At 40.0% G+C, this 27,311-nt stretch overlaps 4 protein-coding genes and 1 pseudogene across 4 annotated transcripts; 1 reads left to right on the forward strand and 4 right to left on the reverse strand.

The window, feature by feature from the left end:
• Positions 1 to 1,933: 1,933 nt before the first annotated feature.
• LOC113664156 (uncharacterized) lies at positions 1,934 to 5,101 on the forward strand. Its single transcript, XM_027179751.2, has one exon. The coding sequence runs from the start codon at positions 2,084 to 2,086 to the stop codon at positions 4,184 to 4,186; it is 2,103 nt and encodes a 700-aa protein (XP_027035552.2). The 5' UTR covers positions 1,934 to 2,083; the 3' UTR covers positions 4,187 to 5,101.
• Positions 5,102 to 5,553: 452 nt separating this feature from the next.
• LOC113664158 (xaa-Arg dipeptidase pseudogene) lies at positions 5,554 to 9,389 on the reverse strand (annotated as a pseudogene).
• LOC113664134 (xaa-Arg dipeptidase-like) lies at positions 8,907 to 12,805 on the reverse strand. The gene is made up of 3 exons (XM_089200911.1): positions 12,326 to 12,805; positions 10,427 to 10,912; positions 8,907 to 9,797 (listed from the first exon to the last, which is right to left on the reverse strand). Exons 1-3 carry the CDS (start codon positions 12,657 to 12,659, stop codon positions 9,424 to 9,426), a joined length of 1,194 nt encoding a protein of 397 aa, XP_089057037.1. The 5' UTR covers positions 12,660 to 12,805; the 3' UTR covers positions 8,907 to 9,423.
• Positions 12,806 to 20,971: 8,166 nt separating this feature from the next.
• LOC149047851 (uncharacterized) lies at positions 20,972 to 21,478 on the reverse strand. The gene has a single exon (XM_089198755.1). The coding sequence runs from the start codon at positions 21,476 to 21,478 to the stop codon at positions 20,972 to 20,974; it is 507 nt and encodes a 168-aa protein (XP_089054881.1).
• Positions 21,479 to 21,777: 299 nt separating this feature from the next.
• On the reverse strand, positions 21,778 to 22,869 carry LOC149047852 (uncharacterized). The gene has a single exon (XM_089198758.1). The coding sequence runs from the start codon at positions 22,867 to 22,869 to the stop codon at positions 21,778 to 21,780; it is 1,092 nt and encodes a 363-aa protein (XP_089054884.1).
• Positions 22,870 to 27,311: the final 4,442 nt, after the last annotated feature.

The following is a 27,311-nucleotide window of genomic DNA, read 5'->3' on the forward strand; positions in this document are numbered from 1 at the left end:
ATTGAAATAAAGGTTGTGTGGGCTGTAGATGGAATGGACAGAGGTCATTAGGCAGTGAGCGTCCTTTTTGTTGGTGTGGGTGTGTGTGTTTGTGGAGCGGAGGGTGGGCTGGGTGGGCATAATCAGGCATCAAATGCTGCTCTAGCAGCAAAATATTAGTAACCCTCATCTTTCACGATCATTTGCACTATTGTGAAATATTTCTTGGCCGTTTCTTGATATCTTCTGTTTTAAACAAAGCGGTTTTGGTTTTTAACAAAGCGGCCACAATCGTTCTTAATAGAATTTTAAGCCTTCATATAATCTGATTATCACATATTAGTATTTGCGTAGTCACCAATCCGATGAGTGAGAAAACCACCAGAAAAGTAAACAAATGGCCAGTCACGAAAGCAACGCTTCGCTTTTCCTTATAAAAATTCTCAGGTTCTTCATGTAACAATATAAGGCACATATGTGAAAATCAGTTGTGTACACCCCTGAACGTTGAAAATGCATCAAGTCGACGGAACAGTTTTGGTCTCGGTTTGCATTTTTTTCATCAAAATGAACACATATCGGTTAAAACGATGAAACGTATTGACCACGTGCAAAACTGTCAAATGTTTCTCGAACAGTGCACGTGTTAAATATTCAATAGTGATATCTCATTTACATCTACATCTACGTCTACTTTTATTGAGTTGGTAAATTCTTTCCAGACATCACACCAACACACTCGCGCGCAGAGTGAGAATACTACACGAAGGCTTGAAATCTTATTAAGAACGACTGTGACTAAGTAACGGGCAAGGAATATTCCACAATAGTGCAAATCGTGAAAGATGATCGCGGAAAAGCGATTGGGTGACGCTCGGTAAGTTGTAAGATGACATGTTATCACGTATTAGACGAAAAAACAGTATAAATTCTCGGTCTGCATTTAGAACCCGGTCTGCAGTCCGCATTTTATACCTAGTCTGCATTTTTCACCCGGTCTGCAATCTGCCGTCTGCATTTTTTACTGACCGGATTGGTATTACTGTTTTTGTTCGAGCGAGCCTCAAGTCCGGACCGAAATATCGGGGCTCGAAAAAAAATTTTTAGTGAGACTATTTTGTCCACTATGATTGATGTGTGAACTGTATGTTGAAGAGCTCCCAAGGACAAGTAAATTGATAGAGCAGTGATTATTATATACCAACTCAAGACGAACGCAGATGCGCGGCTTAACTCTGATACCCTTCTACGTGGTCACGGCGTGTGTTGAAATGAACCCGCTACGGATCCCCTTGGTGTGAACATTTCGGCTTCTCGATTTAAGTTGCATTTTCAGAAGTTCGGAAATGTGATTTGAGATTATTATTTTTAATAAAACCATATGAACATGTTATTTCTTTCCATGTTAGTTTCAGAGCTTCATCGAGATTAATTTTGACTTGAAAGCTGGTTTCGGGCCCTTCCTCTAAAAGAAGGCCTAATCGTATGGAAGGGGGCCGTACCTGCTGGAAAAGGCCTGTAGTACGTAACGCGCTGGAACGGAACAAATAGGCACTATAAAGCTAGCTATAACGAGAAAAATATGAGTGGAAGGCAATAAAAGTACACTACGAAAGAAAATGGCAAAATGACAACAGGCGCACCTTACAGTTTGGATGCTTGAATTCATCAGCAGTGTAAATTGTATTAAAGCTGGTCTATTATGTGACTAACTGCTGTTATTTTTTTATTTATTTTTTTTTTTTTAACTCTTAACTTTATTGTGTTTGTGGAATACCTGTAAATTAGCTGGCGTGCTTTCACAGACCCCGATTTCGGTTCCGTCTGTGAAAGCACACCATTATTGTAGCTAAGTGTATTTTCACAATAAACTCTTATTGTATTGTATTGTATTGTATTGTATTGTATCACCGTGAGTGGACTGGCTCTAACTGATTGGCGCTAATTAAGATGTTGCACCATTTAAATAATTCAAAGAACACGTTGGAAACAACCTGAATCAGCGACTTATTTTGGTGTTTACGACTAGACTGGTGGGAATATTTTGTTATCGTGAGCAAAACTCAACGAAAAGACTCTCCTTCTATCACAAGCCTCGTTAGAAATGGCCGATTACAATTACACTCGACCCAAAGACCAAACCGCGGGTAATGGTGATGTTTTAGGCGACAAGGGTAGAGAAGCTCTCCGTGCCTGTGTGAAGGTGACAATTTACGGCAGACCAGAAACACGAAGATATTACTATGAAGAGGCAAGGGAGCGAGTTAAGAATTGTTATGCTTCTCCCGAGAGACTAAATTCAGTGGTAAGGAAAGAATTTCCAGGCCCTTCACGTGACAAAGATAGGAATTGTTTAGTGGAAAAAACGTTTAATGTTGTCGATATTTACAACGCACTTGATAAGTTTGACAAAATGAGTTACGTTGAAAAGTATCCAAAAGGAGAGCCTGGGTCTGAGAAGACGAAATTGTTGATTGACAAACGAAGAGCTGACATCGAAAAAGAGTTGAAGGAAGCCACTTGTAACCCAGATAAAAGACATCGATATTCTCTGAGTGTTGCACAACGACGAGTGAGGGATTGTTATGCTGGTAACTTTCTATTGGATGGGGAGATACAACCACCATCTGTGAACCGTGATAAGTACAACATTGAGGACATTCGTGAAGCTGTTGATCACCATGATAAATACAGTCTTGAAACATGCAGTTACAAAGAAAGAGAAGTGTACATGGAAATCAGCTCCCACAGGGCTGATCTGCAAAAGAAGTATGAAGAAGCAGTTGCTTCTACTGGTACTCTGCACAAATATGAACACATAAGGGACGCAGTAGAGTGTTTGCAGGCATGTTATCATAACAAGCGTTTTAATGTTTCTCATGATCCAGTTTTTCCTTGTGAGATATGTAAATATCCTGAATGTCCTTCCCTTAAAGTGTACTGCATTTTTAAATTGCATGATGCACTTCGCCGTCATGACAAAGATTTGCGGCGGCTTCATAAATATCCTGATCATGGACCTGGGTCTGACAAGCTAAAGAATTTGATTGATGAACACAGAGCTGATTTAAGCAAAGAGTATGAGAAGTTTCTCAAGAGTGATAAATCAAAGCTCTCAGCTCGTGAATATTCCCGCAGTGAAGCTGAGCGCTCTGTGAGAGATTGTTTTGCAGGCTCCTTTGGCGGAGATGTGGACATATTCCCTACAAAGAAAGATGAGAGTGGAATGCCAAGTATTTTTCAAACTTTTGACATTTTTGACATAAAACAATCTCTGGATTATTTTGATACACAAAAGCCTTTTGAGAAGTATCCTGAAAGTGGGCACATAACTGATAACAGAAAGAAAGAAGTGGAAGCCATGAGGGCTGATATTGAACAAGACTATAAAGTAGCCACTACCAAGTGTGATATTGAGCATGGCTCAGGATTCATCATTTGTGATCACTTTATACTCACCAACAAGCATGTGATTCAGACGTATCTAGATAAGGAAGACAGTTATGAAATTCACATTTCTAATGCATCCATTGGTGAATTGTCTTGTAAGGTTGCCCATTGTGATCCAGAAAAAGATCTCGCATTGCTATATTGCCAAGATCTTAATTCACAGCAAAGAAGCATTTGTCCATTACAGTTATCAATCCAGCCATTGCTTCCAGGAATGCAGATTTTCTCGTTTGGTTATCCTTTGAGTCACACAGGAAAAACTGCCCTTTTAGTGACTGGTAATGTTTCTGGCTCTAAGGAAACTTTATCAGGTCATTTAATGGCAGTGTTGAACTGCTCCTTGAATTCTGGAAATTCAGGCGGCCCTGTTGTCTCCTGGATAAACAATCAGTTAAAGGTTGTTGGCATGGCAACACAGAAGCATTTTAAAGAGATTCTAACACTGGAGGAAAGGATTGTGATTGAAAGGATAAGAGAGTCTATGCAAACCTGCACTATTCAGGTGTCAGATCAAGAGGTGGAACATTTTATTTTTTCAAAGACATTTTCATGTCCTTCAGGTTCGTATCAGACACCAATCCAACTGCTCACACTAAAACTGTATGATGCTTTGGAAACACATTCTCAGTTCAACTTAAGCAATGCATTGTCGGTGAAATTTGTGGTTGAGTTTATCAAAAACTTCACCACTGAATACACTGGGGAGTTTAAAGAGGAGTTAGAAATCCTTTGCCAAGAGTATGATGTTTGCAATTAATTTAAATGGAAGACAATGTTATTGAATTTTAACATCAGTTGCCTGTTGTTCCTCTAGTAAAAATAGCCTTTGTTTATAGCATAGTTCACTCTCTCTGTCACTGGAGAGAGATCACAGTTAAAGGCAGCAGCAACTGTGCAATTTAACTCTTTAACTTCCTTTAGCAACCAAGACATAATTTCTCCTTATAATACCAATACATGATCAAGCAGACAAGTAATGAGAATAAAGAAAAATATCAATGAGGAGACTATTTAATGATGCAATACCAAATTCTCCAAACTAATGTCATAAGAATTGTATTGTAGACAGAACAGAGAATTACAAATGAGTTCTGGGAGTGAAAGGATTGAGACATAATTTTATCTTGTGCATACATATATTCTCTATGAAATCCTCATATAATTTGCTATTGTAGAAGGAGTGATAGATAGTGTATGCTACAACAAACATAATTATGACATCTTAAACCTATCAAGGCAAAAAATGTAAAGTGGTCTCTATTACATGTATATGAATGAACCTGCCAGGTTGAAAAAATTTGTTTGCCAGATAAGATGTATCAAATTGTTATGCTTGTGTAGACAGAAATTAAATGTAGTGGTTTACAGGAAAGAGACTTACCATTAGGCAGCTAGTACATGTTTATATTCTGAAAAGACATCATATTGAGGTTTCCCCCAAATCCAAGAAGAACTAGGTTGATGGAGTAGAAAGTTGTAAGAATTTTTAAGCTGACCTGCAATCCCTTGTTCTTGGCTATGTTATATTTGTAGATATTTTGATAAAGCTAAATTAGTTCTTCTATGTACATGTGTTTTACAATAAGTGTCTTTGTCAATATTTTAGTATGTATTTGTAGATTGGACACATTAAAATTTGTAACACCACAACCCATTGATTGTGTTAAAACAAGTGGTGTCTTATTGTAATGATAGATTTTTCTGAAGCTGCCCTATTTGTTATCTTTTGATGGAAAAAGGGAAGGGATATGTGTGATGTCCAGAGATACACTTCATATGAAACAAAGAGTTAGTTGTTCTCAACTTCACTGAACCCTTTTAGTCCCAAGATCTGATTGTTGATTCTTCCCTCTAGCTGCAACACATCTCCTTGTGAATCAGTTATAAGAATTTGGTGTTGGATCAAGATAACGAATTCCACCTGATTTGTTTGAGTATTCTTACTACCTGTGTGCAGGATAATGTATGGATATTATAGGGAGAAGTTACATGCTGATCATTTCTGGGAATTACAGGGTTAACAATGACAGTTCTTCATTAGAATTGAAATTCATTCCAAAATGAATATATACATTTTTGTGTATCATGGCATTCAAAAGTATGCATGGACAAATGATCATTCCCTTTACCTTAGAATTTTTTATTTTCATGTGTAGAATCTTAAAATACTAGTACATTAAAAAAACTGTCAGAATTGTTCAAAATATTGTTGTATCAAGATCTTCATTTACATGTACCAATGTTCTATTTTTGAAATAACTTCTTGTTTCCTGCATTAATTCTGGATGATGCAGAATATCAATAGCTGTCATGGCCATTGCCTTGCTTGCAGTCAGCATTTTTGCATGGGCATACTCTGTCATTGCTGCTGCTATGAATGCATGAGAATGGTTTGAAGCTTTACATCCAATATCACATAGTGTATGATTTTAAGGAATTATCTTTGAGACATCTCCCATCATATCTGGTGAGCCCCAAGTTTGCTGTTGCACTCGTGGGTCAAAGATTACACCAAGAGACTTGACATTAGCTTGGTAGAGATCTGCTAGAGTAGAACTTGATCCACACTGGAATAGTGAAATAGATTCCATTCCACACGCACTTTGCACCCTTTGAAACAAGAAACAAAGTCACATCTAATTTATTTCATTTTCCAAGGAAGGGAAACAAAATATTTTGCATATGGCATGCTGCATTAATTAAGTTAATTAACCTCCCTAGGACTGGTGTTTTAAAGGCTGGCTGTAACCTAATTCTTATCAGGCAGAAGAGAAGGCAAGCGGAACTGAAAGTAGTGTTAATTTTCTTGTGTTTTTGTAACTATGTAATGCATTTTCTTTTCCTCCATGGTTTGACTATAACTTGAATAAAGAATAGTTCAGAAATCTAAAACTGTCAACATCTCTTCTGAAGGGATAAATGTAGATATCCAATTCACAAAACAAACACAATGATTATTTATGAGAATTCTCAATATTTAATCCCACAGTAACAAGAGGATGCTCACTATCCATTATTAGCAACTGCCTTTTTAATTCAAACTTACACCCAGAACATAGCCAGAATTATATGGCAGTTCAGAGAAGACAAACCTGTTATATATCAAAGACCTAAATGTTCTTTGAAAATGTTTCCCCCTGAATATATAATGATACCATGAAAGGAACAAGAACCTAATAAATGGAAGTTATCAACCTAACTAGCTGGTTATTCTTCAGTAGTTTTTGGTAACCATAGGGTGAAATAAATGAGAAGACAATTGGGAAAACTTGTGGTTTTTGTGGATGGACCACTTTTTCCTTTGTCAAGCAGCAAAAAAAAAAAAAAAAAGAAAAAAAGAAAAAAAAACTAGGGAGGCTGTAACAAGCATGTTTCCCTGGTCACCTTTGATAGAAGGTTTTGATGTGCCAACCAATTAAAAAAAAAATAAACAAAGTATGGAAACTGGGGTTTACAATTTGAGATTGAAGAATCTTTACATATTCAATGGGAGAAACCCACATTAAATCATCAACTGAATCATGTTATTTGAACATGTTCTCTATAGCCATGCTTTGTCACTCACTTAATTATAGTGTTCTGTTATATTCCTGTACATTCACCCTAAGTACCTATATCAATTTAAACTGAGTATGACACAAGAACTGTCAAAACTAATACCTCTCAAATTGATTTTTTTAATCAAAATACTAAAAAATCTGTCAAATTACTTTTATTAGTCTTACCTGTCATCAGTGCAACAGCTTCAAAACAACTAGAGACTTTTTCTGTCAAGACCTCAAGTTCCTCACAGTTGGAGCCCTCATGTTTGAAGATCAGCTGAGCCCCATCTGGTACAATGTTTGGCTTGATCCCAACCTCAGAAATAAAACTATGAACTTGCCATTAGAGCTGTCATCTGCTGTCACAGTACTCTTATGTTTGTATTAGGCATGACAGCTGTATCCAATGCATCGATTCCCTCCCAAGGGAATGTTGCAGCATAAGCTACATGACCTTTGTAGGTGACTGTAACACTGTCATGAGCTCAGGCCACTGAACCCCCACTGGCTTAAGGATAACTTGGGAAGAATAAGCCATTATACAGATCTCAAGATCTTTGAAGCAGCCAATGTTGATCATCAAAATTGTTTCCCTGCCTCCTTCCACAGCAGTAGTTCCAAGATGTACTATTTTGACTTTGGTTTCTGATCAACTGTATCCACAGCCACTTGAGACCTATAAGTCCAAAAAATAATACACAGAAATTTAGCAAAACTAGAGGAAATCTCATCTAGGATGGACAAAAAAATTAATCAAATTTCATAGTGGGTAGCAACCTCAATTTAAACCCTTTACTGCCAAGATCTGAATGTTAATTCTCCCTTCTTACTGAAACACATTTCCTTGTAAATTACATGTAGTTTTGAGAATCTGGTGGAAGATCAAGATCAAAATCAACATCTACCTGATAAGTTTTAGTATTCTCATTACCTGTTTGCTGAATAGTTTATGGATATTATAGGAAGAAGTTACATGTCACCTGATTTCCGCTTGCTGCTCCTTTGTCAAAAACGTGAATGTTGCTTTTACACTGTCTTCTAAATGTCAGATTTTCAGACGAAATTTGGGATTTGCAGCGAAAACTATGTAAAACTCGTGGAGTAAAAACTATCCGATGCTCTGGATAGCAATCTCTGCATTGTGGAAACGGTTACTTCTTCTACCGAGTCAACCTTAATTGATTGAACTCACTTAAAATTCCTTTAGTTTTGAGAGAATATTCCCTCGGTGGTCCGCCTTTGTGCAGCGTCTTTTCGTTGAGTGTTTTGATCAACGGCTTCTGGGACTTGCAGAATAAAAGGTGCGATCGGGACAGCGGAATGGAATTCCGGAAGCATGGATGCCAATCAATACCTTCGATTACTATCCAGTTACATAAACATAACGCGTATCTAGTCGCCTGAAGGAAACGTGGCGGTCCATGTTGGAAGTGATCACATCACAGTGGCGGATCCAAGAGAGGGGGGGGGGCATGGAGGCCCATACCCCCTCCCCCTTTTAGGTAACTAAAAATTAATATCAGCGCCGAACTGAGTTCTTTAAAATCAAAACTAAATCTCACATTCACTCGTGGTGCCTCCCTGACATCATGGGACAAACAACTTACTGCATAACACTACCCCCACCCCTCTACGAACCCCCCCCCCCGACTATGCATGGTACTGATTTTGATGAAAACAAAACAAAAAAAAACAGTTCAGCTGCTTACGTGTTATTTAAATATATATATTTTTTTCATATATTTAATATCTGCGAGTAAAAAAGGATCCAAAATAAAAAGGGAGAAAAACTCTATGAATACACTTGCTTGACACCTCCCCTGTGAAATGTGGATGCAAAGAACGAATAGTCCATAGAACCAAACAGCTGTCAGCAAAGGATCACAGACGAAAATGAGGTGAAAATACATGGCCTAAGACAACAAAATACATACATGAAAAAAACTGAGGTCCTTTATTTTTTTTCCTATTGCTTAATAAGAAAATGATGCGAGGGTGGCGCGTGCGATGGACAAGGCGCGAATTGTGGTCACGAATCCAAGTGTGTTGCGTGATTGTCACACGAACTTTTCGCCAAATGATAAAATCGCAAAATATTGTTCATTGTTGTTCAAAGCTCAGCAGCAGTGATTATATTGGAAATGTACGCTACTATATCAGTTCAACTGGATGAAATATGAAAAATTACCATTTTAAAACTGAGATAGCTTATAGTAATGACACAATTTTTAGTTGTTGCTACATTCAGGATCAAATTTGGGGCTAAGCAAGTATACAGCGCCTGGTTCGATTACAGGTTTGACTATTTGCCAGAAACAAGTGTCTTTCGGTTGGATGTTATATCAACAGATCTGGGGAATCTTACAAAATAGTCTTGATTTGGGATGGTTTATATGAAAATGCCTTAATTGTACCCATTTTGCGGCATGGTATTAGCTGAAGCGTATCTTGGTCAGAGGCTGTGTGTTCTATCAAAGTCCTTCTCGATTTTTTGCATAAATTCGGGATTGCACAGAACATCAATAGCAGTCATGGCCATCGCCTTGCTTGCAATCAAAGTTCTCTCGTGGGCAATCTCCGTTATTGCTGCTGAAGTAAATGCATGAGAATGGTTCACAGCGTCGCTGCCAATACCGTACATAACGTGGATTGACGGGATTATTTGGGAGACATTTCCCATATCTGTTGAGCCACTCAGTTCTTTCTTTGGAGGATTGAACGCTACTCCCAAGGTCATGACATTGGCTTGATAGAGATTTGCCAGTGTGTCATTTGTATCCAAACTGGAGTAACGTTTTGGATCCCATTCAATAGACGCCGTGCATCCTAGAAAAGAAGAACGAGGAAAATCAACGAGTGAGGCAAAAACTTCCAATCACTTCACAGGAAGTGCAAGAACGCAGATTGAGCCTCCATAAATGTGTAAATATGTTTGTGTCGAGCAGTAAGGGAAATCTAAGGATTTGCATGAGAATGAAAGGTCGCAATCTTAATCCAACAATCTGAACTAATTTCATAAAAATAAAAAACAAACTTTACTTCCTTTAGATCTAGTGAGTTTTGTATGCATGGTATGTTTCCCACGCTTTGGCCTCTCAAGAAGTCTTTCCCACGGTGAGTGACGGAATCCGGAAATGACGATTTAGAGGGCAAAGGGATGGCGGGGGGATTAAAGCAGAGCTAAAGAACCGCACATCAGCCTAAGAAAGTCACAGGGTTCAAAGAAAGGGAAGTTAAATTGTTTTCAGATATCAATATTTTAGATTGTTTGCTTAATATTGCAACCGTTGTCCTGCAAATGCATTTATTTTGTCCCTTGTAGGACACAAACATGTTCACGGAGGCTCATTGTGCGAGCTTGGGCTACCTGCGGTCATTGCAAACAGCCTCAGGCAATCGCACTCTTTAACCAGAAATGTTACAGCTAATTGTCAATTGTCTTCTGTCTATTTCACCTGTGGCCGTGGCTGCTGATTCGAAACAATTTATGACCTTTTCTTTCAAGACATCAAGTTCCTTGTCGGTCGGAGCTCGGATGTAGTATTGGATCTGTGCGCGATCAGGAATGATGTTTGGCTTCACACCTCCCTCCGTGATAACACCATGAACGCTCCATTTGGGCTTCATCTGCTGTCGCAATGCACTTATACTCGTATAGGCTATGACTGCTGCATCCAATGCATTGACTCCTTTCCAAGGGGATGCGGCAGCATGCGAGGAATGACCATGGTAAGTAACTTTGACTTGTTCGATTGCTAAACATGGAGGTTTAAGCTCATCTATATCGGCAGGATGAACCATCATACAGAAGTCAAGATCTTTGAAGCAGCCATTGTTGATCATCAAAATCTTTCCCCCTCCTCCTTCCTCAGCAGGAGTTCCAAGAAGAACAATTTTGACTTTGGGTTTCTGATTTACTGAATCCAATGCAATTTTCAGACCTACTGTGATTTATTGGGAGAATGAGCATTTAAATTTTTTCAAAGCGAAATTAGAACGGTACAGAAATGTGATATTATTACTTCACACAAACTGCGACTCAACCTTGTATTGGAATCTCATAGAAATGAGGGTAAAAACCCCTTAACTGCCCAAGATCTGATTGTTAATTCTCCCATCTAGCCGCTGCACATTTTCTTTTTTAATAATATACATGGAAAAATTACTTAGTTCTGATTGGTTAAGATAAATGCAGTTTTCAGGTAATTCAGTGCAGAAGAGAGTTAATTCAGTGCAGAAGAGGGTTAATTCAGTGCAAAAAAAAGAAACAAATCAGACATTCTGATTGGTCAATAATCAAAGAAACTCACAGATAGCTAATCAAATGCGAGCCTTGGATGTCGCAACAAAATTTGAAAATTTGCGAGCGAAACGATGGCCGGTGTTTTAAGTAGGCTTTCTTTCGCCACCGCAGCTGAAAAACAGCTTAAACGACGAAAACACTGTAAAAAGCACTGCTTTTTGGTTGTCGGTTTGGAAAAAGTGGTGTTTAGAGAAGGGAATTGCCGAGGAAATCGAAAATTACGAGCCGACCCAGCTTAACACTTTGCTCGAGCGATCACACGCCGAAATTAAAAAAACATGGTTAAACCTCGGAAACGACGATTCTATTTCATCGAAAGTGATTAGGACACAGACTGAACAATTCCTTGAACTGTTTAGCTGGACTTTGAACTTTTTTGCACCTTAAAGACGTGAAGATATCATTGCATAATTTATTATTATTTTGATCGTACGCGGTTGTTTTGACCGAACGCAAGATTTGAATAAATGATTTTTGCACTTGACGCGCGCGCTTTGCTTATGTTTTATTATGATAAGCCATCTCGTGTTTTTCCATGAATATTATTAACACGTAATCACATGATTTTTCTCGTGCAATTTGGAATAAACAAGCACTTGTTAATTTTTTTCAAAGACCACAAATTTCACTCGCCCTACGGGCTCGTGCAATTTTGTTAGTCTTTATTCCAAATTGCACTCGAAATCATGTGATTACCTATACAAATTAGTCATAAGAATTTGGTGTTAGATCAAGACAAAAAATTTCACCTGATATGTTTGATTATTTTCATTACCTGTTAGCTGGAAAATGTATGGATATTATAGGGAAAAGTTACATGCTAATTCGTCCACGTCACTGTACTAATATTTAACCTGACCTCACTGGCACAAAATCGTTTCGTTAAATACGCCTTTAACAACAATTTTGAAAAGTTTTAAAGCCAAATTTGCCCTATCTGTGGAATTACACAGTTTGACGACAAATCATAACAGACCAAACGAGACCTAAGTATTTTGCTTCTACCTGCATACATTAATTTGATACAGACAATTACTGACGTAAAGTTTACCCAAAGCTGCTGCTACTCCTGATTCAGCGATCAGATTATGTCCACAAGCGTGTCCTATTTCTGGTAAAGCATCATATTCGCTGATAATACCAACTGTTAGACCTCCATCCTCTCCGCACTCAGCTCGGAAAGCCGTATCCAAAGTGTAATGAGGAGTAACACAGAAACCATGCTCCGCCAAAAACTTCGTTAGTAGCTCGTGAGCATACGTTTCCTTAAAATTCAGTTGTGGGTTCTTCCATATTCCTTTGCTCAGATCATATAGGTCTGAAGAATGGACGCCAATTGCTTGCTTTGCCTTTTCCTTTAGGATTTCTGCAAGTTCATCCGCCATTTTTGATCTGATCGATCGAATTTAATAACACCGCGCTCAAGAAGGATGTGTTATTGGTTTCGGTAAATAAAGTATGAGTACTCACGTGCCTGAGTAGCACCTAAAGAATATCTTTCCCTGGTTTGAGAAAGGCTCGCAGGTTTGCTGCGTCTGTCTCAATTGAAGTTTCAACAGATGGTTGTGATGTAGTCTTGAAGGGATCTTAATCACCCACGTTAGACTAGTCACACGACATGAATGTGATATATGCCTCAAGTTTGATGATAAGTCACCAATTGTGGTCCCAAGTCTCTCTAACATAGCATGAGAAATAACGAAAACATCTCAAAATATTAACAAGTGATGCAAGCATTAAAAATAAAGAAAAAACAACATGATATCATGTGTAAGTCATCCAGTCGATAGGTTCTGTTAGTTTTTCTACAAAAATGTCACGTCTGAGTAACGCGCGGCAAGTAACTACTGCCGGCCTGAGCTATTTGATACTTGGGTTTCTATAGGCAGTTAAAGGGACTCTGACACGCTATTAGTATGTGCACTAAATTATTCCCGATTTGCATAGCGTTTTGTCCTCGGGCATGAATTTATAGAGCATATTTACAAGGTAGCTCGAGTTGAATTACAACAAAATAAAAGTATTTTTTAACCACTACAAAATGATGCGATGCATGCTCCAACCGAAATAGAAATGACCTCCTATATACAACAACGTACTTGTGTTTAAACGGTTTTTCGTCGCAAAAATAACGTGTGGTATGATTTTTCCAGTGATTGCCGTTACGCTGCAGAAGATAAAAGCTGTTTCACTGGGGCCTTTCGCCGATGCGTGATAAAAAAAACCTAAGACTTTGGGCCGGTTATTTACACGAGGTCTAACCCAAACCACGGTTTTACGCGAGTGGTAGGCCTCTGTATTAGAGGGTTGGTCTAATTAAATAAATGTCCTTCCACTATAAGCGTTCGGTCCTCTTTACACTGTTTACAAAAATAAATTTTCAGATAAAAGTTTCGACTAAATTGAAGTTGGATTAGAACGCGGTTTTGTTCAACAATGGCTAATAGTTGTTTAAATAACCGGCCCTTTCACTTGCGGTAAAATCTAATAGGTTTGATCTGCGCATCATTCAAATGACGCTCTCTTTACAAAATTAAAAAACCCTAGCCAGGGCATAGCATATTTTTAGCTTCTATTCAAGTGTGAAAGAAAACGGAAAAGGTGCTGTAGACATGGCAGAGGAAGAATTTGAAACAATGAGCGATCATTGGTGTTTGAAAATATTTTGCGCCTTTGAATGTAAACTACTTGAATTCCAACAATATTTTTTACTGCCATGCGCACCTCAGCCGATCTGATCACTTTTGAATTTTTAACGGTGATTCTTTACTATGTGACACTGAAAAAGTACGGATTCACCAAAAATCCTTTATGTTAATCATTGCTCGTGGAATACAGCAAAAACAACAGCCAAGATGGGACTCCGACAAGTCTTGTCAAAGACTTTTATGATAAAACTCCTGAAAGCTGATCACACTTCGGTCCTCACTTCAGCAAGATATCAACAGTTTACAACCGCTTTAAACAACCTTTGGTCGGCTGAGTCTTCTCAGAATGCCGCTCAACAAGAGAGAAGAAAGACTGGTGTACAACAGTTCTTCAGAGTACCTGGACTCCCAGGTTACAACAAGGTAAAAAAATAATATAAATTGGAAAGTGGCAGCGTAATAAAATTTCACACCCAGGGAACAGCAAGCAAATGTGAGACAGATGGCTATAAAGTTTCCACACTGACTTTATCCGATTCAATTTTTGTCGCGTAATACGTATTTATTTTCTTAAGCAACGTTTCCTAGATTTCGATATCTCTAGAAACACCACGCTACCTACATCTGAGTTTAAACAAAATTACAACGTCTTCATCTAGAAACAAGGTAGATGCATATAAATGACTAAACATCATGTATCTTTTTTATCACCAATGTCACAGCATTTTATGAAAATCTATGACTGCAATCGTGGATAAAAAGATACTTCTAATTTACACAGTATTAAATTCATCCATTTTCTTGAAGGTTATCAGAAGTGGGATACAGCCAGTTCTAAGTGGAACAGAGCCACCGAATTTCTGGGTGATTGCGAAAGCGACACTCCTCATTTAAAAAGAAAGCGACCGAAGTACACGCTCCAGGCCATTCGAGCAAGATCCTCGAGAAGCAGGTTAATTCCTTCCTTACATAGATGTGCTATTTTCATTGTGGACTGTTGAAAGTTATGACAAGCAAGAGAAAGATTGAGACTCAATGTACCTCACATGTGCTCCTGAAGAAAGTCAAACAGATTCCAAAGTAAGTACGTTTTTTCTTCAAGGAGAAGCTAGCTTTAGAAACCGTGTAAATAAATCCCCAGCATCAAAATTCACTGACATTGATAAAATACTTTTGAGCTTCCAAAGAGAAACCTATTTGTTGAAAATTTGTCTCCAAACTAGCAAACTAAATATTCTGATCCTATGTTATGAAATTTGGATACTTATGAAGCTGCAGGGGAGACATTATTTGAAATCCAATTTTTTAACTCGTGAATTGCGCGCATGCATAAGAGCGAGTTGTAGATAGGATGTGGAGGATGGCACTCGCTCGCTCGCTCGCTCGATTGGTCGATTCCTGTAAACTTTTTTTCAATTTTAGGCTTTTGAGTGCATTTGATAGTTTTTAGCGAGTAATAAACAAACGAAATGGCGACCTTTGTTGCTAAGAATAGTGGTGAGGTGAAAAAGAAGCCAATGATAATCTTAAAAAAGACTTATTTTTTTTCGTTTTAGTTTCAACAAGTGGCGCTGGCGACTGGCAGGCATGCGAGGATTCACACTAAAGTAAGAGAACAACCTTCGTTTTCCATAAAATTGCAATTTACAATCCTTGAACTTGAAAATAATCCGAAGATTCATTAAAAATATCACTTACTCCGAAGCGCTCGGAGTTTTACAAGTGTTCAAAAGCTTTTTCTGTTATGGCGTGAGATTGGGGACAAAATCGATCATTATATTTCGTATCGTGTGTTTTTCCTGTGTAAAGCAACGAAGGGAGCCGGCGACTGACGAAATTACAGGTTAACACGAAAATCAAATAACACCTAAACAAATAATTTTGGCTACCGATTTCCAGTGAATTTTTAAACAACAATTTTCTTTTAAGTTTCAAGACAATTTGAAGATTCAAAATAGATATTACGTACCAAATTGCGAAACTTATACACCACAAAATGGATAAATAGGCCTGAAATGAAATTCTACTTTGTTCTTGAGTATACGTTGCCTAGCACGTGACCAAAATCTACCCAGGTGGCAATCCAAAATGACGGTGGCACTCTTAGCTTAGTTATGTCACTCAAAACTCGTTCCCGTTTGTCTCATTTGATAAAGAAGGAATCATTAATGTTTTCATTAAGACAGTATTGCCTTGATTTTCCAATATTTACAATGATAGACAGTAAATTTAACTTTTCACCCACATTTACTTGACGAAGTTCTTTCCGAAAGAACCCGAATGATTTAGGGCTGTAAATATGGCAAGATCTTTCATAAACTGAACAAGTTTTGAGCGAGTAAGTGGTAGTTAAAATAGGGGTGATGCAAATTTAAGAGAGATGCCTCACCGAAACATTTTCATTTCCGTAACGATAAAGATGATTTAAAAGGCTTCCAAACAAACTTAGAAACACTATTTTTACAAGGATCTGTCACAATCTGACACCTGTCAATTAGGGAGCGCATAAGAAAAAAAAGCGCAAGAACATTTGAAAAACAACGGAACTAGTTAGGCAAGGACTGTCTCGACAATGTTTCCTTCAAAAACAGTCAATGATCTAACGGAAAGTATTATTCACTCTTATTGAAGATTCATTCATGAACGAAGATTTACCTCTGTTCATTAAGTAAACGGCGAGGAAAATAAATGCGAGTAAATTCAATTTTTTTATTTTGAAGTTGTGAGAGTTTGTTCGTTTGATTGCTGCAATGGCGTGTGTAAATCTGGTCTTTCCTCCACGAAAACTAAATTCGAATGGCACACTCCAACGAAACAAACGGGGGTTTTAATGCGGCCTTTTCTCATTGAACTCCTTCAGTTTCTATTGTGCAATTTACGGTACAAATTTCCAAATTGAACGGACTCGGAAAGACACACCGAGAACGTAAATTTGCTGCAGAACTTAAATTAAAACTTCACTCGCTCTTCTACTACGAACATATTGTTTGAGAAAATTCAGATATTAGATGAATAAAAGTTATATCGTTCAGTTTGACTGTAACCAAATACTTCACGTTTTAACTTTCTATATACTTTTTGTGAACGATTAAAATTAACTGCAGACGGTTTTTAGGCAGCTTGTCAACCAAAGTAATTGACACTATTGCTTATACAAATTCATTCTGAAACCAATATTTTTCTATCGACCAAAGTGATTTGAGACAGAGAAAACAGAGGATTCATAAATTATTTATTGGCTTGAGGTAGTGACCGACGTGTTTGCTTAGATAAATGAAGAAAAATGAAGAAATTAAAAATTAATTGGGATGTACTCGGCGACTCACGAAAGCGTTACCGTGGCCCGTGGGCAGAGATAGGAAAATACTGACCGGGTGAAGAACCAATCAGATTGCAGGATTCGTTACCGTGCCCTCTAAAAAAAGTAAATGTTTAAAACACATGACATCATTCGCCCTTGTCAAATGTAAGAGCATGATCATTTCAATTGTAATGCCTTCTTATCCCAACGTTACTTTGTTTCTTTGCTACATTAGCGAACATTGAACAACTGCTCGTACTCTAAATATGACAATCAACCACAAAATTCCCTTAGCCAGATAACCTTAACATAATCCAAAAAATTATGTAAGTCATCTGTCAATTCACGAGTTTGCTCATAGAGCACTTTGATCTTTAAACTGATGGAGGACTGGAACTTTATCAGCGGCAATCATGGAATATATGTATATAAAACCGAAAAGAAGAAGAAATAGGCGTCCAAACCCTTTTCCAGTCAGCACAATATTGAGTATAACGAAAAACACAACAAAGTAGTTTGATGCAAATAATCTAAGGTGCACTTTACTGATCAAATGAAGCATCGTTTGTAACATCAAGTTTATGCGCTAAAGAAAATAGCTAACTAGCTTTCCTGTGACCACGTTTTCTCTCTCCTTCGAGTTCCTATTCCTATATTCATACGGTATATCTCAAGGAACCTTTCGTATTCTTTGGAATATCTAGCTTTGAATTATTTATGATGGAGAGAGAGAGTGAGAGTTGAAAATATTTCAATATTATGTGAAAGTCTATCGCGACAAGTCATTTACTTTAGGCACTATTCTTTTTCAGCCGGAGGATCGTGTCTCAGTAAAGGATATTTCACACTCGGAGGACAAGTTAGATCACAAAAGGTAAATGGTACTATATAGATAGGATAGTAAAAGAAAAATTACAATCTGAGTCCCTTGTGAGGATTCCAACCTCAAGCAGTCAGCCCAAATAAGGTGATCCCAGCTGGGTGGAGAGTTTCGTGCACTCCACTCAGTGCTTGTTTATTTTCGCGTCCCGAGGAGAGGTGCAGTGCAGATTGCCCATACTTCGGTCTCACCCTCTGGTACCTCGGCATACGCTCGTATCGTATTTTCTTTTATGTTTTGGGTTTTTGCTTTCTTCTTTTATTTTGATACGAGCAATAAGCCGTTAAATAGGTCTCAAACCCGGAGGCCAGACCCATTTCAGGTGTCGGCTGTAACCACCAGAGGACTGTGACTGTATTCAAGCGGGGATCGTACTTTATTTTATCTACGGCACAGTTCACATTCAAAGTCAAAGGAATACAAGAATCTCCTGCCAGGTTGGAAAGTATCTCCTCCATTGAACAATGATAACAAATTATTATATTTGCATAACGCAATAAGGGCGACTGAAGCTTCCAGAGCTTAACTTGAGAGGGGCCACTAGAAAAAATTGTTTATGTAATGACAGTCCAGAATCAATTGTCTCTTAAAAAAACGGCACAACCTTATTGTCAGCTAAGCAGAGAGCAAAACTGGGTCAACTTCCACAAGGATTCAAACCTTAAACCCTAAGACTTCGCTATCTGCTCTACCATAGTTACTAGCTGGGCAGAAGAAGAAACTCGGGTCGACCGCAGTTCGTGAGGATTCGAACCTCATTTTATTCAACATCGCTACAAATTACCGCTCTCACAACAGACTAGAGAGACACATTTCTGAGTAAAAAACGTGAGAATTCAAACCTCATGATCAGACTTTGCAATATCGGTACCAAACGCTCTACCACCTGAGCTAAGACAAAATGTAGATCGACCTTTGAAAGAAATTACGCGTTAGATGTGTGAAATGAAAATATCCGGTCGTCTTTCATGAGGATTCAAACCTCAGATCTACCGATTTTGCCGTCAGATACTCTACATGCTTAAGACTATGCAACTTGTGCACAAAATTCAAAGCAACTGGGTCAACGACCATAAGGATTCAAACCTTTGATCTTAAAACTTTGCATTCTGCTCTACTAGCTGGGCAGAAGAAACTTGGGTCGACCACAATTCGTAAGGATTCGAACCTCATTTTATTCAACGTGGCTACAAAATACCGCTCTTACAACAGAGTAGAAAGAAAAATGTCCGGCAGCAACAGCGTCTCTCTGTGGCCTTGCATTGTAGTTGAACTCCGGGGCAGTTGGGTTGAGTATGGAACTAGGCTGCAAACATGTTAACTCCAAGGGATACAACTGCTGAATTGCACGTTCAAGGGTTTCCATGCTTGTTTTCAGACTTGCACTTCCAACAATACCATCGCGTCTCTTGATAAGCTTTGTAACGACTACTAGATTCCATTGATTCTGGTCCTTCTTGTCGTCTTTAATTATGACGACGTCTCCAACATGTGGGTGGTTCGTTTGATTTCCTCCCGCCTGACGGTGACTCTCCCGAAGACTTCGGACGTATTCGCTTGTCCATCGTTTCCACATGACTTCCTTTCACTTTCGCAAGAATTTAGCTCCTCGAGTCGAGGTACAGCATGGAATTTGGTGTTAACACTGGAAGCTGGATATCTTGATCGAGATAGGTTAAAGGACGGTTGTTAAGAGCTACCTCAACATCGAGAACTACTTCTTCTAGCTTCTTCCGCCCAGCGGAGCGTTCTATTACGAATGGTCTTGTAAATGCTGCCTTAAAGAGGCTAATTAGGCGTTCAAACTGACCTCCCCACCATGGGGCGCGACTTTGGTTAAATTGCCACTTGATGGCTAGGCCAGCTAGGAGGTCGTGGAACCTTTCATCTTGTTGCACCCTTTCCAGCCATTTATCAACGGCTTTGAAAGTGGATCCGTTATCTGAATAGATTATCTCCGGTCTCCCTCTTCGCGCAATAAATCGTTTTAGGCTTCCTACGAACTCGGCCTTTCCTAAGGACTTAAGCAGGTCAAGATGAACGGCTCTGGTGAGGCTGCAAGCGTACAAGGCCAAATATGCTTTGCTCTTAGTTTTAGCTCTCAGTGTGTAGCAAATCGGACCCACTAAGTCTACGGCTATTACCTTAAAGGCTCCTGCTTTTGGGTAGGTTTCCTGGCGGTGGTGCTTGGTATGCTCTTGCTCGAAACCTTTTACACCCGTAGCAGCTACCTCTCAACTTCTTGACGAGGCGTCGTAGTCGGGGTACCCAGTATTTCTCGCGTACCTTCCCTATGGTGAGCCCGATACCTTCATGTAGAGTAACTAAGTGAGCATTGAAGACCAACTTGGCTATGAAGGGGTGGTCGTCTGAGAGGTAGATTGGATATTCCCCTATAATTCTTCCTCGGCATTCTAAGACTTGCTTGTCGCTGTACTGGAGGTTCAACTGTCGATGCTCCTCTTGACCCTTGATCCAGTAAAGCGCTACGGTTGAGTCGAACCAACAGTGAGTTTCATGTGGCAGGAAGTTTAAGGCTGCTTGTACGTTTGTTACGAGGTTCACGGCCATGTGACCAGCGACTAGCTCAAGTCTTGGTATTGTAAGGTTCTTCTTGGCTAGTCCAAACTTTGCACAAACGAGTTGCTGAGTGACTCCTTGGTCTTGGTGGACAGTGGCGTAGACTGCAGCACTAACTCCCTTTGCACTGGCGTCGCCAAATGCGTGCAATGTGAGGCTCGAAATCGGTTGATGGTAAGGAGCGAGTGCCCGTGGTACCATTAAGTTCTCGGTCAGTGCGCTGTTCCAGTCTTTCCAACGTTTAAGTAGCAGTCCTGGGAGTTGAGTGTCCCTCGGAATTTTGTCGTCTTAGATGTCATGATAAAGCTTTTTCCCGGTGAGCATTATTGGCGATGCGAGACCAAGAGGGTCGTAGATCTTCGCAAGATGGGACAGCACATCTCTCTTGGTTGTTCCGGTCCGTGTGATTTGAAGAATTACGCTGATCACGTCTTGTTCTCTTTCCCAAGGGACACCTAGTAGCTTTCCTTCGGACGGTTTGGCTCCTCCTAGTTGCTGTTTAGCGTATGTTATTTCTTTTTCATAAGGTGAGCTACTGATTGCTACTAGGTCTGGTACATTTGAGTGCCATTTGTGAACAGTGAACGAGGCATCCTTGAACACTTTTGTGGTGATGAATTTCTTTTCTGTGGTGATGGCTTTCTTTTCTGCGGTGATTTCCGCGTTCTCGCCCCCAGTCATTAGGTCATCAACGTACAGGTCATCGCGAATTTCTTTAATTAGCTTAGGGTATTGGCTTTCCCATGTTTCGAGATGCTGGTTAATCACTCCACCAAGGAGGAAAGGAGAGCACATCATTCCGAAAAGAGCTCGTGTGAAACGTAGGACAGAGGTATTGTTGCTGTTTGGGGGTCTCCAATGAAAGCGCAGGGAATCTCTCTCTTTTTTCTTTACTCGGACTTGAAGAAACGCCTTCTTGAGGTCACCAGTGAGCAATACAGGGTAGAATCTGGACCTTACAAGGATGTCCCACAGACGGTTCTGAAGAGGGGGTCCTGGGTTTAGGCAGTCGTTCAGGGATGGCTGATTTCCCTTCTCTCTAGCTGAAGTATCCTACACGATTCGGAGCTTAGTACTCTCGGCATTTTCTCTGGTCACCCCTTATGTGGGATGTAGAACTCTCTACCCGTTGCAACTTCAGATGCTGGCTCGACAAATTCTTCTTGTAGTTGTTCCTGGATTATACTATCGTACTCTTCGTATTGGCCATTTCGTTCTAACTTCCGGACTAGTTGTTCCAATCTTCGTTTACTTCCAGCTTCGTTGGTCGGCAGGGTAGGGTGATTTACTTTCCATGGCAACTTTGTTTCGTACCAACCGGCTGGGCTTCGCTGAAGTTCCTCTTTGAATTCTTCATATACTTCAAGTTGATCGTTCTTATGGCCGTAAGCGAGGCCAAGAACATCCAGGGAACACAACCACTCATAGTCGACTATGACGTCCTCTCTTCTCAATGACATTAAGGTCCATCCAAGGCGAGTTTTCTCAGCTACAGGTTGTCCTGGTTTTCCTACTCTTTGCGCAGTGCTTGTTTTAATTGTGGCATACTCGCTTGCTTCCAAGACCACACGTATGGGAATTTGAGGTCTGGTATCGTTGTCTTCAATCTTCACTCCTTTGAGATGGCTGTATTTACTAAGCAGAGTTGCATAATTAGGGTTGTCTAGTGTCAACAATTGTGGCTTATGAACTTTCGTCAGTTCGATATTCATGTCGAAGCTTCCATTTACTGCTCCAAGAGTAGCTGAATAAATCTGTACATTGGTGGTGGATGATCCAAGCATCATGTCAGTTCGTTTAGTCAGTGTTTCTTTAGGCCTTTTTTTTAGAAGATTGATTAACTTGTTCGAGGCGTACGAGCTTCCGGCACCGGTGTCGAGTAAAGCATGCGTTTTTATTCCGTCGATTTCTACAAGAATGATGGGATAAACTACTTCTTTGTTTTCTGGTTGATGAACTGTCAGAACACCTTCGGTTTTCACTTCCTTTGGTAAGCTACAGATCGAGGTGTGGTGTTGCTTACTACGATGTTGACAGGTCGCGGTGCTTTTGCATTCCGATGATTTGTGCGGACCAGTGCAACTGAAACAGAGCCTTTTTGTACCCAGAAATTCTCTGCGTTCTGTCTGTGAGGTAATTTTAGCACATTCTGAGGCTTGTGATCTTCCGCTTGGCAAAAAACACATTTTCATGTCCTTCTCTGGTTTGTTTGGAACACGGGGTCTCGTTTCCGGAATGACTGTGAGTCTTCTAATTTAAAGTTGTCAATCGGATTTCGGCGCGTCTATTGTCGAAGGGCTTCAGTGAATTTGACAAAATCCCAAGTTTCCCATTCTGGATCGTTTCGGACAAGGTCTCCTCTGATGATGAGCAATTTATCGAGCGTTGAGGAAATCATCCCGTTTACTTCATGGAGCGAGTTTAGTGTTTCCAGGGACTGTACGCTGTGGAATAGTTTGTCGTGAAATTCGTAAATTCGTTTGGGGGTTCCGGTCGGATTGTATGGCAACTGAAGAATTTCTTTCACATTGGCTTTCACGATTTCACTCTGCTTCCCAAACCGGTCTTTTAGAATCGATACAGCTCTGTTGTATCCTTCAACTGAATGGGGCAAGGCCTCGACTGTTTTCCTGACTTTGGCGTTCAGCAATTCTCTTTGGTACGTGAACTTGGTCACAGGCGGCACATTAGTTTTGTCAATAGTTTCGGAATATTGACCCCAGAATCTCGGCCAGTCGGCGTAAGTCCCATTAAACTTGGTAATGACGAGCTTGGGCAGTTTCGCTCCACCAACAGAGGTTTCCACGGACGAATTTAGATTTCCAGCCTTGATTTGAAGGTCTTCCTGTAATTTTAGCTTCGTCTCATGAAGTTTGATTTCGAACTGCATTTTCTCTTCTCGTTCTTGCCTTTCTGCTTCCATTTTTCTATTTGCCAACCATTATTCAAGGTTTTCGATGTGACCGTCCGCTTCTTCCATTTTTTCGGTAATCGCATCATTCCAATCGCTAATATCTCCATCGTTGAATTTTGCCTCTATCTTCAGTGCTTCAACCGTTCTTCTAGCACTGTCAACTTCAGCGAAAAGTTCCTTTAGATTCGTCAATTGTCTCTTTATTGCAGACTGTTTCTCGCCCTTGAGGGCTTGATCGGCCTTTTCTTCAGCTCTTTGAAGTTGTTTTAATTTGGTTTTGAGTGTAGATTCGGCGTTATCCATGGTTTGAGGTTTAGGCGTTGATGCGTCGGCTTCGCTATTTGTTCGAATCGTCAAGGTATAAGGTAAATTGAGGACGTTTAAATTTTACTCACAAGGTCCCTTCGTGGTCGCCACTTTTCCTGGAATTCTCTGGCCGCAAGAGAGAGTGTCCAAGAGAAGTCTCTTGGAACTTCGCTATCTGCTCTACCAGCTGGGCGACTGCAATTCGTGAGGATTCAAACCTCATTTTATTCAACATGGCTACAAAATACCGCTCTTACAACAGAGTAGAAAGACATTTCTGAGTATAAGAAGGTGAGGAATCAAACCTCAGACTTTGCAATATGCTCTACCACCTGAGCTTGATTAAAATGTGGGTCGACCTTTGTAAGGAATTATACGTTAGACGTGTGAAATGAAAATATGCGGTCGTTGTCTTTTATGAGGATTCAAATCTCAGATCTACCGATTTTGCTGTCATATAATCTACATGCTTAAGAATATGGAACTTGTGCAGGAAAATCAAAGTAACTGGGTCAACGACGATAAGGATTCAAACCTTGGACCTTAAAACTTCGCATTCTGCTCTACTAGCTGGGCTACTAGCTGGGCAGGAAACCTCAGACTTTACAATATCGGTATCTACGTCCTCTACCAACTGAGCTCAGATAAAATGTGGATCGACATTTGTAGATAAATCACACTATCTCCCACAACAAGAGGGGGTAGCGGCTTTGCTTTCTTATCATGGTACCTCTTGTTCTGTCGCTTCTTCTTGACTGAAGCTCGTATGATGCTTGAGGTTGGTATCACGTGGGGTTAAAGTAACTCTGATTTCACTGGTATAACTCTTCTTGTTCTTCTGGAGTTCAATTTCTCATTTGGTGATGCCAACTCATCAGGTGTATTCCTTTGTTCCAAAATAGCCATCCAGGGGTCTAGACTCATCTTGAGTATCCTCTTAGCTTGTTTGACTGCAGCTTCCGCTGTACCGTTTCCTTTTGGATGGTGTGGTGATGAGGTATAGTGATGAAAGTTCCAACTCTCTGAAAACTTCTTAAATTCCTTGCTAGCATATTGAGGACCATTGTCTCATATCACCACCTCAGGGACTCCCTGCCGGGTGAAAATATTCTTCGTCTGTAAGATTGTGGACTCGGCATCAGTATCATTCAGTTGCTCTAAGTCCCAGTATTTTGAGAGATTATCCACAACTACCAAGTAGACGTCTTTCTTGACATTGAAAAGATCAGTACCGACTATTTGCCATCTTCTCTTTGGAATAGGTTGGCTCTGCATGGTTTCTCTAGGTTGATCTGGCTTAGCTTCCTGACATGTTGAACAGTTATCTCAGAGATCTTTGATATCATGATGAATCGATGGCCAATACAATGTATCTCTTGCGAGTCTCATGCATCCCTGTGCTCCTAGGTGAGCGGAGTGTGTTTTTTCTAACATCTGTGGGCGCAGAGCCGTGGGAATGAGCACTCTCGTTCCTCTGTAGATTATTCCATCCTGAACTGCTAGTTCATCTCTATACGGCCAGTAGTCTCGGACATTGGGCGGTACTTGCGTCTTGTCCTCAGGCCATCCATTAGCTATAATTTCAGCTAAGGTCATGAGATTTCCATCTTTTGAGGTTGCTGTTGCTACTTCCTGAAGGGTTGCATCTGTCATGTTATGAAAGATATTTGGATCTGTTCCTTCGATCTCTTTCATGAGAAGTTCTTCTGCGTGAAGTGTAAAGACTTCATAATCATCTATTTCATTCTTTTGCGTTCGGCCGTTTTGGAGGGCAGATCTTGACAGATGATCACTTATGTACATCTGAGTTCCCTTTTTGCACACAATATTCAGGCGGTACTTTTGCAGTCGTAGCATCATGCGTTGTAACCTCTTGGGCGCGCTGTTGATACTTTTGGCAAGTATGGTTTCTAGAGGCTTATGATCTGTGACTGTTGTGATCTTTTCTCTTCCATGGAGATAGTGGTCAAATCGTGTACAACCAAAGACCAGTGCAAGGCATTCCTTCTCGATCTGAGAGTAACGTCTCTCAGTCTCAGTCATAGTGCGGCTAGCAAATGCCACTGGTCTGCCAGCTTGAAGTAGAACAGCTCATAGTCCATAGTCACTTGCATCTGTCTCAATCGTTACTTCTTCCTCCAAGTCGTAGTAACGGAGTAGTGGCGGTTCTGAAATCAGCTGAGTCAACTTGTTAAAGGCATCTTGGTGAACTTTCGATCAAATGAATTGGTTTTGCTCCTTGGTTAGGTTTCTGAGAGGTTCAGTTACGTCGGACAACTGAGGTAAAAATTCGCCCAGATAATTGATCATTCCAAGTAGTCTTCTTACTGCGTGGTCTCGGCATCTGAGTGATGGCTTCAACTTTGGCTGGGTCTGGTAAAATACCCTCAGAAGTCAAGATATGACTACAGTACTTCAACTTCTGTTGTTTGAAGACGAACTTGTCCTTGTTTAGTTTGAAGTTTCGCTCCCTGCATCTCTGTAGCAACGCAATCAGATTTCAGTCATGGTCTGCCAAGGCTTCTTCATGGGTGTTTCCTGCTCCAGTTACTAACAAGTCATCAGCTATAGAAGTTACTCCTTACAGGCCCTCGATGATTTCATTTACATGTCTCTGAAATTCTTCTGGTGCACTACACATGCCGAAAGGCATCCTAAGCCAATTGTATCTACCAAAAGGGGTGTGAAATGTTGTTAATTTGCTAAAGTCCTCTTCTAGCTTCACTTGCAGAAACCCATCTTTAGCCTCCAGGACTGTGAACACTTGCGCTTTAGCAAGCCTGGAGGTCACATCATCAATGGTTGGAAGGCAGAGCTTTGGTATTTTGATATGCTTGTTCAATTCTCTAGGATCCAGGCAAACACGTAGTTGGCCATTGCGCTTCTTCACATATACTGCACTGCTCACTCAGTCTGTTGGCTTATCAACTTTCGCTATGTGGCCTTTCTGCTCCATTTCATAAAGTTTCTTCTTGAGGCGCATCTTTTTTCGGTATTGCTCCTATCTGTTAGTTCAATCTTGTAATTTCCAATGTACCATAGCCCAGTGAATACATCGTTGTGTTCTTGTAAAATGTCATCCTTGGTCAACCCTTTCACATTGAAAACTGAGTTGACGAATAATTCTCTTTTAATAGACAAGAGTTCCAACTCCTCACACATTTTTCCTGATAACAGTGAACTTGGAGCATCATCAATCACTAAGAATTTTGCTCTGGTTATTTTTCCACCAATCTAGATGTCAAGGTAGATTTCACCTTTGGGAAACACACGTTCTCCATTGTACGCTTTCAAAATGGCACGAGTTTTCTTCAAGTCTGGTCGATTTTGAATCTTTATAAAATCTTCCATTCTCAAGCAATTAGCCTCTGATACGCTATCAATGTGCATGGTCACCTCAATCCAATT

This window comes from Pocillopora damicornis, chromosome 3 (genome assembly GCF_964200805.1).
Source record: "Pocillopora damicornis chromosome 3, jaPocDami1.2, whole genome shotgun sequence".
NCBI lineage: Eukaryota > Metazoa > Cnidaria > Anthozoa > Scleractinia > Pocilloporidae > Pocillopora > Pocillopora damicornis.